The following is an 11,595-nucleotide window of genomic DNA, read 5'->3' on the forward strand; positions in this document are numbered from 1 at the left end:
TAATTAATGTAATTAAAGAAATTATTTGTTATTTTCTAAATGTAATTCTCTAAAAATTATGCAAATTCTATATTTATACACTCGAACTTGGTACAAAGATGTCTTTTTAATTCTTTTAGTTCTTCTTTCAGTAGTTAATATTTTTGAATTAGAATACTTGCTTTAGTGATGGCAACTAACTTTTCACGTCAGTTACAGTAAAACACAATTGCAATAAACATTTAATTTTCCAAGAAAACCAAAATAAGTGCTAAAATGACAACCCAAAATTTTTTCACAGTGACAGAAAAGTCGATTAAATAACAGAAGGAATGAGCAAACAACAAAATAAAATGACAGAAATTGTTCATTACAATGTAATTTAAAAATTTCAAGCATTTATTTAGCGTTATTGTTATTATGTTTGTTTAACGTGTTTTTGTTTATGACGCCGTTCGTCATGGTTGGGCCACCCACCAATTTTGTAATATTGTCAGGACGCATGATTATGTTCTAAAAATCATTAGTCATAATTTACATTTTATCGAATTTTATTTGTCCTAATTAGTTTTGAGCCGAATTTTTATTTGTTCGAAATAGCATTTGGCATAATTTACATCAAAGCGATTTTCTATATTAAAGAATTTTTATATAACGGAAAATTCAACTCACAGAATTTTTATTTCTTCGCATTTTTATTTGTCAGAACTTTTATTTGCTCGAATTTTCATTTAAGAGTGTCGAATGCTCTCTGAAATTCTTTGGCATTTAATAATCACCCTATACAAACGGCACTGAACGTGAAAATGATAAAAATTGAGTTTAAAATACTTTTCTCTTAAAATGCAGACATTTTTTTCAAAATCGGACAAAATACCAAGGATCCTTATCTTATAAATTTCTTAAATCCGAAAGATTGTGCAAATCTATACAAAAACGCAATTGTAAAATGAAAAGTACGAAAGTAATATAATTTTAGGTTTTATTACGTCCTGCAGCCGTTAGGTGGCAGAAGCATACAGGGAGCACAATGTCGCAGCTGTCATTATATTACTTTCGTACTTTTCATTTTACAAACGCATTTTTGTATAGATTTGCACAATATTTTGGATTTAAGAAATTTATAAGATAAGGATCCTTGGTATTTTGTCCGATTTTGAAAAAAATGTCTGCATTTTAAGAGAAAAGTATTTTAAACTCAATGTTTATCATTTTCACGTTCAGTGCTGTTTGTATAGGGCGATTATTAAATGCCAAAGAATTTCAGAGACCATTCGACATTCTTAATATAATAGGCATTTTAAAGAATTTTTATTGGGTAGAATTTCATTGAATAGAATTTTCATTCAGATGAATTTGCATTTGTTCGAATTATTATTTGATATAATTTCCATATAATCGATTTTTCATACTACAGAATTTTTACTTAACCGAAAAATCATTTAATAGAATTTCTAATTGATAGAATTTACATTTGCCCGAATTTGCAAATGGCCGAACAAACAATCGACTGAAAGGTGTCGGCGCGATTTTTAAAATCAACCAATTACAATTTCACCGCAGCCGCCGCCGCTGTTTCAGAAATTTTGACAGGGATGGGTCATTCCATGTCAAGTGTACCCAACCCATGTTTTTGACAAGGTTAGGTAAGGGTGAGCCAACCCATGTTTTTGACATGGATAGTACAATAGTTGGTTACACTTGATATGGAATGACCTATATGAATAGAAAAAAATAACCTAAATTTTAAGGTTATGTTCGTTTCAAGACTCTGAATAGGGCCGCAAGTCCTCCCCCCTCCCTTACCATCTCTCCGTACTTCCCACCAAAAATGACATAAATTTTGAGGTTATGTTCATTTCAAGACTTTCAATATAGCCGCAAGTGGAGGTAGATTTCCTGCCAAAAATGACCTGAATTTAAAGGTTATGTTCGTTTCAAGACTGTGAATATAGTCGCAAGCCCCCCTCCTTCCTTACGTTGAAGGAGAGGTGGATTTTTCGCCGAAATTGAACTAAATTTTAAGGTTAAGTTATTTTGTCGGGAAACGACCAAGAAACAAACATAACCTTAAAATTTAGGCCAAAATTTGTCGCAAAAAGACAAAGGAACAAACATAACCTCAAAATTTAGGTCAAACTTTGAACGAAAATGACCAAAAAAAATATATATGTATATGTGACGCTCCACGAGAAAAGGGACCTAACGCAACAAAAAATTAATTTACAGTTTTATGTGCGAATCGATAGTATTTGAGTTGCTCTTTCATATAGAAATGTGAAAAATAATATTTTTCTAATTACTTTTTTTGTAATAAAGCTTTAAACATGACCATGTCAATCGCGTTCCAGCACGGACTACGGAAACCATCCCCACCTCCACTACTACTAGTATACTTGTTGTATCCGTGAGACGTAGGAACGATGTAGTAGTAAGGTAGTGGGGCTGATATTCGCTGGCGCGTCTCAGCCAATCAGAACGTTCGACTTTAAACGCCTTTCCTGTGTATGGTCCATTCCACAATAGCTAAACGCAAAGTTAAAGCGCACGCAAAGATGACGCGCGCGTTGGTTTGGTTGGTTAGGTCCTTTCCAGAATGGAGCTAAACGCAACGCAAACGCGACGCATCCCCATTTGCTTAGCATTGCGATGCGTCGCGTCTGCGTTGCGTTTAGCTCCATTCTGTAGAGGGCCTTAGAACCAACGCGCGCGTCATCTTTGCGTGCGCTTTAACTTTGCGTTTAGCTATTGTGGAATGGACCTATAATTCTGTTTTGTCGCGTTAGGTCCCTTTTCTCGTGGAGCGTCACATATATATATATATATATATGTAGAATTCAATTTTTAATGTTTTCGATTAAAACAAAAAATATTATATATTTTCTTGAAAAAAATCATTCTATTTAAAAAAAAAAAATTGTACAATAAGGCAACGACCCAATGTGGCAGCGGAAGGTTAATAATAATGATTTTAATTGAAATTATCAAATTGACAACTACAATACTAGGCACGAACGCGGCTTATTCGCATTTGCGCAGGTGAATAGTCAGGAGTTTCTTATTAACATCTCGAAAGCCAGTCACGCTAACGTTTGAGTTTAGGTCGGGTCGTGTAAATTCGATGGAACAGTCAGGGTTAGTATTTCTTTGTGGTCAAGAGAATTGATACACATTTTCCATTCAGTTGGATTAAGTATAAACATCGTCGATCGAAGAATACCAAGGATGCGATGGGTGAGGGTGAGAGGGACCGTCTCAGCAAAAGGTATTGAGATGTCAATCACTCTCTTTATTTCTTTTTTCATAATTAAACACGATGTAAAAGAAAAAAATAATTAATTTCAAAAAAAAAACATTTTCTATTTTAAAACTTTTTATATATTCATTTTTTTTAATTTTAAAAAGTAAATTTTCTTCTTTAAAAAACTAAACCAAAAAACAAATATAAATGCAATTTGCAAAAAAAATTATGCATTATAAAAATTAATTTAATAAAAAGAAAGAAAAAATTTTATTAGTTTTAGGTAAATTAATTAAAAGCTTTACTAAATGTTGACCTCTCTATTTAAGTCCGATTCCAAAGACTGTATCCATTTATCACGTTAATGGTCAGGGACAGAAGTAGGAACAGGAAGACTCTGTCTCAGACAAAATTTATATAGATATCTTTGATGTGATATTCTTTTCAAAATGTTTAAAGACTTTATTTTGGATTTTATTAACATTCTTTCGTTACATCAAAATCAATTTCTTTCATAAAGTGTATTAAAAACAATAATATATTATATGTATAAAATTTACTGTGCAATACACAGAAAATTAAAAGGCATTAAAATAAGCTGCAACGCTTATTATTTTAATCCAATTTTGCTTATTTTAATACCAAAAATTTAATACTGTAAATTTGCTGTGAATAAATAAATAATAAATAAATAAAATATATTAATATTCAAAAAAAATTTTATTGGTAATTTGATGATTTTTTATTTTATTTATTTATTTTATTATTTTAATTTGATTTTTTGATTTTACTATTTTTATTTTGTTATTTTTTTATTTTAAGTTATTTTTATGTTTTAATTTTATTATTTTTCAATTTATTAAATAAGATTTATTATTACATTAATTAGTTTACTAAATAAGCTTATTTCTAAATATAAGGGAAAATAATGTACATACCTTTATTATTAATACTATTTATACGTAGTACACACAAAGTAGTATATATCCGTTGCGTGGAAGACTCATTGATGGTTTGCATTCATTGATGTGTCTCTTTATCAACCCATCATTCACATCCATAGACTGTCATTCTTGCTAAAAAAAAAGAGTCGTTATTGTACGCTAAATTTATTCCTTTTTTTAGAAATTATCAAAAAATTAATTCTCTAACTTTTTTTTACAGTTACTAAAACTATAAAACTGAATGTATTACAATTATTATTATATAATAATAAAATGCTTGGTCTGTCCTTCTGTCCTAACTTGAAGTTGGCCTTTCTCTGATTTCACGTGTTTTTTTGAATAGTAATCTTATGACGTGTCAAATTTTGACAATTCTTTTTCTCATTTTTGCCAAAGTTGTATAATTGTGTTTCCAAATTTCGGAATAAGTTTCTTTAAAATTACAAATTCGAAAATTCAATTCACGAAGCTGAAGTAACGTTTACAAAGGAAATTTTTTTTAAAGTTGTATATTGATTCAAAAATTGTAAACAAATACAAAAAATTTATCATGAGAAAAGAGATGCGCCAGGAAATTTCGTACAAGATAGTAATTTGAAAAAAATTTATTTTTAAAAATTAATTTTTAAGGAATAGGGGGCCAACGAATACCTATTAAATATTAATTATAAAAACACAGGCCTCGAATCAACTTAAAGACACAAAAAGTCGTTTTAGTCGATTTATATTCCAAAAAAAATTGGATTTGTTTTTTATTTTAAGAAAAATATTTTACAGATTTTTAAACAAAAAAATTTTTTTTAATAATAATCCTTTTCGAAGGGTTAAAGTTGAAATTTTTAGAAATAATTAAATTTCAAAAGATATTGTTAATTTTCAAACAATTATTAAATTTTACAGAACTAAAAATAATTTATCAAATAATTTTTGGAAAACATTTTTTAAATTTAATTGAATTTTCAAAGATTTAAAATTGAGATTTTTGAAATTAATTGAAACTTTAAGTGTTTTGTAATTAAAATTTTAGATGATTTCACTAAAAATTTATTAGAAAATGCGGACAAAATACAATAATTTGAAAATCATTTTTAATTGAATAATGGCTTCAGATAGTTGAATTTTCAAAGAATATTATTAAAATAGTTAAAAATAATTAAATTTCAGTTCATTTTGAATTGAAAATTTCGGGAAATAATTGAATTTTAATTGAAATTTTGGATAATAATTTAATTGAAGTTCATTTTTGATTGAAAATTTGGATAATTAATTTTGAATAGAAATTTTAGAAAATAATTGAATTTTATTTCATTTTAAATTGAAAACTTGGTATATAATTAAATTTTAAATTGAAAATTTTTGATAATTATTGGATTTTTAATTGAAATTTTAGAGTTATAATTGAAATTATTAAATTTAAAAAAAAAAGTTTTCGATGGAAAATTTTAGAAATAATTAAATTTTAGATGCTTTTAAATTCAAATTATTGAAAATTCAATTAATTTTGAATTGAAATTTTGGAAAATAATTGAATTTCAGTTTAAATTTTGGAAAATAATTGTACTTTAGTTAAATTTTAGTTGATTTTGAATTGAAATTTTCAAAAAGTATTGAATTATAGTAGATTTTGAATTGAAATTTTCGAAAATTATTGAATTTTAGTAGATTTTGAATTGAAAATTTGGAAAATAATTGAATTTTAGTTGATTTTGAATTGAAAATTTTGAAAATAATTGAATTTGAATTTAAATTTTAGAAAATAATTGAATTTTTATTGATTTTAAATTAAAAATTTTTAAAATAATTGAATTTCAGTTCATTTTGAATTGAAAATTTCGGGAAATAATTGAATTTTAATTGAAATTTTGGATAATAATTTAATAAATAAAAATAAATAATAAATAAATAAATTTAATTAAATTCTAACTCTGATTTTAATAATTTTCAATCTGACTTAGATCGACTGCAAGAATGGTGTCATCGTAACAAATTCTTCCTGAATATAAAGAAATGCTTAACTATCTCCTTCTCGAGAAAAAAAATTGTTTTTAATCATAATTATAAATTAGGAGATTCTTCTTTAAACCGTGTAACCCAGGTGCGGGATCTGGGGGTCATCTTGAGTGACAATTTATCTTTCTCTGAACATGTATCTTTTACAGTGAATAAGGCTCTAAGGTCTTTGGGTTTTATTATGCGGAGTGCTTCTGATTTTAAAAGTTTAATTTCCTTAAAAATACTTTACTTTTCATTTGTAAAATCTATCCTTGAATTTGCCTCCGTTATTTGGTTTCCCCACTACTTTGTTCACATCATTAGATTGGAAAGGGTACAGAATCGTTTCTTGCGCTTCTTGGCCAGACAACTCGGTGTTGGTTATGATTTTTTCTCTCATAATTATGATGAATTACGTTCGCGATTTAATATTCCTAAAATTGAGACCAGATTTTGTTATAACGACTTACTTTTTTTGTTTAAAATTATCAATGGTGTCACAAATTGTCCGGCGATACTGTCAATGATAAATTTCTGTTCGCCAACTAGACAATTAAGAAATTCCTCCTTATTTTATATTCAACATCATAGAACTAATTATGGTAAAAACTCTGTCATTAATCGACTATGTCGCGAAGCCAATCTGTATAGCGAGAATCTTGATCTCTTTGGCGTTAGTTTGAGAGGATTTATTACATCCTTGCGCACAACTCTTTTTAAAAATCGTTCTAATAATACCAGGTCGTTCATTGCTTAAAAGTTTTTCTTTTGTTTTTGATTTTGGACGCCTTTGGTCCAATTATGTATATACATTTATATTTTTGCATTTTTATGTATAGGGCTTCTCATGCCCGTGTATAACTTTAAATAAATAAATAAATAAATAATTTAAGTTCATTTTTGATTGAAAATTTTGATAATTAATTTTGAATAGAAATTTTAGAAAATAATTGAATTTTATTTCATTTTAAATTGAAAACTTGGTAAATAATTAAATTTTAAATTGAAAATTTTTGATAATTATTGGATTTTTAATTGATTTTGAATTAAAATTTCGGGTAATAATTGAATTTTAGTTTATTTTGAATTGAAATTTTTAAAAAATAATTCAATTTTATTGTGATATATTTTTTTTTTAAATTATAAACAATTGTTAAATTTCATAAAAATTTTAATTGAAAAATAATTTTGATATAATTGAATTTGTGATGTATTTCATTAAAATTATTAAAAATAATTAATTTAGTGAAGAATCATTTTAGTTCAAAATTTGTTAAATAATTGAATTGAAGAAGATCTGAAGAAGATCTACATTTTATACTAGAAAAATGTATTTCATTTACATTTTCTTTTCAAATGTAAAAAAAAATGTCGCATTTTATTAAAATAAGTTGATAAAAGTCGTATTTTTGAAAAAAGTCGGAAATAGTCGTATAATCCGAGGCTTGTAAACATATAATTTCCATTATTATTATTTAATATGTAATAATATTCTAATAAATTAAATTATTATTGATAATATTAATCTTTAATTTCTTTATAACAAACAATTAAATACTGAATTTGGCGCGCATTTAATTTTGCTAGTTATTTATAAAAGCTGTAAGAAAAAAAAGAAACATAGAACTTTAAACGCAAGTAAATAAATAAATATAGAAAATCAATAAATGAAATTTATTATTTCTCAGCAAAAATTACAAGTGGAATATTACAATGAAAAAAATGATTTATTTAATTCAAATAAACGTTTATTTATTATCAAATAAATATTTCCTTAAACCAAATAATTTAAATTTGAGTAAATTTTGAATAAAGAAAAAATTTTAAAATATTTTCTTAGAAAATTAAAAAACTTTATAGTAATAAAGTGGAAATAAAAAAAAATTAATGCATTTCATTCTCATTTTCTTTCTTCATTCGTTTATTATATTAAAAGTGCTTTTTAATGTGCAAAAAAGATTGGCACAGTTATTTATTGAGGTCATTTTAAATGAGCATTAATGGTGATTGAAAAGAGTGTAATCAGATTGATGATAGGCGAATTTTAAAGCATGTTTTAATTTCCTGATTTTCAATCGAAATTGATGACCTGCCAAACCTTCTTTTTCATCAGATTATATTCTAATGACCAATGAATTAAACACATAGAGACGTTCTTGGTGGCCTGTTAAATTTTTTTTTTTCTTAAATTGAATAAGTGTATATAACCTTTACCTATAGTATCCTATAAATATAATGAAGGACGATTTATAATAGTTGAAAGGATGTTTTGTATATATAAATATAGACATGCAATGATATTAAGTTATTTCTTTAAAAAGAAGTTTTTACTTTTTCGTACATATTTTGAAAAAATTAAGAAAACAACTTTTTAAATAGATAGAATAGTAGATTCGAATATTTGGGTCAAATTTTTCTTTTCTTTTTTTTTTTGAATTTTCTAAAATTGAATTATGTATTTTTCATAAAGAAAAAATCGTAATTTTTACCTTCAATTTTCTTTTTTTTCCCGAATTCCCATTTTTTTCAATTATTTCCTATCTATAATTTTATATTTTTTTTAAATTTTCGATTTCTTTTACTTCCTAAAATTTTTATTTTGTCAAACAATTTTTTCTCAAAAAATTTTTTGTTTAGGAAATTCCAAAAATTTATTTATAATTTTTATTAACTAGTTTAAAATTCTTAATTTTTTTCCGAAATTTTTCTATTTTCTTTATGAAATTTCTAAAATTATTGTTGATTTTTCTTTTCAGTTAACATTGTATTTCCTTAAATTTTCTTTTTTCTCATTCATTTTATAAAATTCTCCAATTTTTTTTTTTTTTTTTTTTTAATTTCTTTATTTTAGAATAACTAAAATAATTCTCTATTTTTCATTCAATTTCTTTGGTTTTTTACTTTCTTTTTATTTTTCAGAATTTCTTGTGCATTTTTTTTTTTTTGAAATTTCTAAAAATTCTATTTTTCTTTCAATTTTTACGACTATCTGTAATTTTTTTTTTCATTTTTCTAAAAATCTTGTGTTTTTGAAAATCATTCTCGATTTTTTCTAAAAATTAAATTTATTTTTATTTATCGTCGATTTAAAAAAATGACACAATGGTTAGGGGATGAAGCAACAAGTTCAAGATTAAAGATAGTGCATCATATTATATTTGTAACTACATTTTTTTTACAATAATTAAAATTATTTTTCTTTTTTGGATAAATCTCAAAAAAAATTTCAAGTTAGAAAAAAAAGTTTATTGTCTTTTTTATCCAATTTATTGGAATTAAAAAAAAGAAAAAAATTTTTACTTTTTTTCTATGTCCCAATTTTTTTTGGACTTATAAAAAAATTATTATTATTTCACAAAAAATAAAAAAAAGATTTAACTGTTTAAAATTTTAAAGAAAAGATGTAAATATTTGTGTCGGTGTATCGCTTACAACTCTATAATGTAATATATAGAATTTTTAAAAATGATGCAATTTTGGTTTATGATAATTTATTTTCTACAGAAATAGATTATCTACAACTTCACAGAAGCTTTTTTTTTATAAAATGCACCCTTTTTGTAAAATGATTATCTATTTTAAAAAAAATTGCACTTTATTTATTAAATAAATAAATAATCATATTTACAAAATCAATGAATCAGTTTTAAAAATTGTCTTTGGTGAATTCATATAGAAAAATTTATTTATATGTCGAAAGTAAGCCATTATAAACCAAATAATTGCATCTTTTTTTAAAAATACGCACAATAAAGTTACGAGAAAAAAGTTTAATTAACTATAATAATAAAAGAAAATTTTTCAAATTTAAAAAATGTAATTTTTCCATAAACTAAGATTTTAAAGAAATTTTATTAATAAAATTCAATTCACAATTGTCATGCAATAAAAGCGATCTAATAAACACCAAACAGCCTTTTCCGCATTAAAAATAATTATTATAATTAAAAATTTTTTTTTATTTTTAATAAACTTACAAAAAATTTATTTAAAAAAACTTTTTAAAGCACATAAATCTGCAAGTAAATTATTATTGGACACAATGGAATATCAGAATTAGGTTTATAGACCATAAACCTGACTTCCCTCCTCCTCACATAAAAAATTATTTTTCTCGAAATGAGTTGCCATTTAAAAAACTCTTAAGGAGAACCTTAAAGTTTATAATTTGGCAAACTATTAAAATTCAACAACGAAAAATTAGGAGAACAAAATTTTTGAAATAATCTAAATAATTTTTAGCTTCGACATGAAAAAAAATCGAAGTCGAAATTGACATTTTTTTTATTTAATTATTTAAGAAGAAAAAAAAATTATTAAGGTAAATGGTAACAAAAACTATTAACTTTTAAATTTTCATTCGATTTTTTTATTCGTATATTTTATGAAACAGTTTTAAGTTTTTGACAAAAAAAAAATCAGTTTCCTTACATTTTTGTCTTAAAAATATCGTAACTTTCGTAATTTTAAACTTTTTTTATTGCCCTTGGGCTTATTATTTTTAGTTTTTAAACTCTTTTAAAGAAATTTACATGCAAAATGAAAAATATTGATAAACAAGAATTTTAGAACGAAAGGCATTTTTCAATTTTTGTTTTTCTAAAATTTGACAAGTTTTAAAGGTTCTTTTTTTTGTTCCTTGACTTATTTTTTTACTTTTTAACAGTATTTTGAAAAATGTCGTCAAAAATAAAGAATGTTAATAATTTGCAATAATATCTTATTTTTTTTAAGAAAAAAAAGGAAATAAATTGGTCTCAAAAAGGAATTTTTTTTCAAAATTTTTATTTTAAAATAAATTTGTTTTTTTTTCTAAACAAAAAAGCAAGAAACCTCATTTTTTCTGCCATGAACTTAAATTTCCTTATTTTTCAAGTAGAATACTATTTATTTATCAACTAAAAATTATTCAAAGTCCAGAATTGGAGAAAAGATTTTTTTTTTCACCTTGACAAAAAAAATTATGCTGAAGCCCACAACATTTATGATCAATGATTAGAAAATAAATAATTTTTTTGAAATGGAAAATTATAAAATTTTTTATCTAAAAAATTATTTAAAATTTTTTTATCAATAAATATTGCAAGAAAAATATTTTTGAAACAAAAATTAATAGAATTTTTCATTCAAAAAAAAGGGGTGCATCATTATTCCCTATAATAATCATTAATATTAGAATTTTTAATTCAAAAATTTTATTAGAAATAATTATTTTTTAGACGAATTTTCATTTTTCAAATTAGCATTTGACAAAATTTTATTTTTAATATAAAAAATGTTTACTTAACAAAATTTTTAACTATCGAATTTTTGTTTAGCAGATTTTTTATTTAAACTGTCATTTTCTTTACATGACTTTTCATATAAAATAATTTTTATTTAAAAAACTTTTTAATTCAAGCCAATTTTAATTTTAAAAAATTTTCAATCAATCGAATT

The 11,595-nt window shown here is 24.1% G+C and overlaps 1 protein-coding gene across 1 annotated transcript in view; it reads left to right on the forward strand.

Annotated features, from left to right (window-relative positions):
- The first annotated feature begins 2,803 nt into the window (after window positions 1–2,803).
- LOC127286117 (uncharacterized) overlaps window positions 2,804–11,595 on the forward strand; it is a 38,461-nt gene continuing 29,669 nt past the window's right edge. The window contains exon 1 of the mRNA XM_051312431.1: window positions 2,804–3,244. Coding sequence (XP_051168388.1) covers window positions 3,210–3,244 — 35 coding nt within the window. The 5' untranslated portion in view covers window positions 2,804–3,209. The remainder of the gene's footprint in view (window positions 3,245–11,595) is intronic.

This window comes from Leptopilina boulardi, unplaced genomic scaffold (assembly GCF_019393585.1).
Source record: "Leptopilina boulardi isolate dan_hultmark-lab unplaced genomic scaffold, ZJU_Lbou_2.1 LbouV2_121, whole genome shotgun sequence".
NCBI lineage: Eukaryota > Metazoa > Arthropoda > Insecta > Hymenoptera > Figitidae > Leptopilina > Leptopilina boulardi.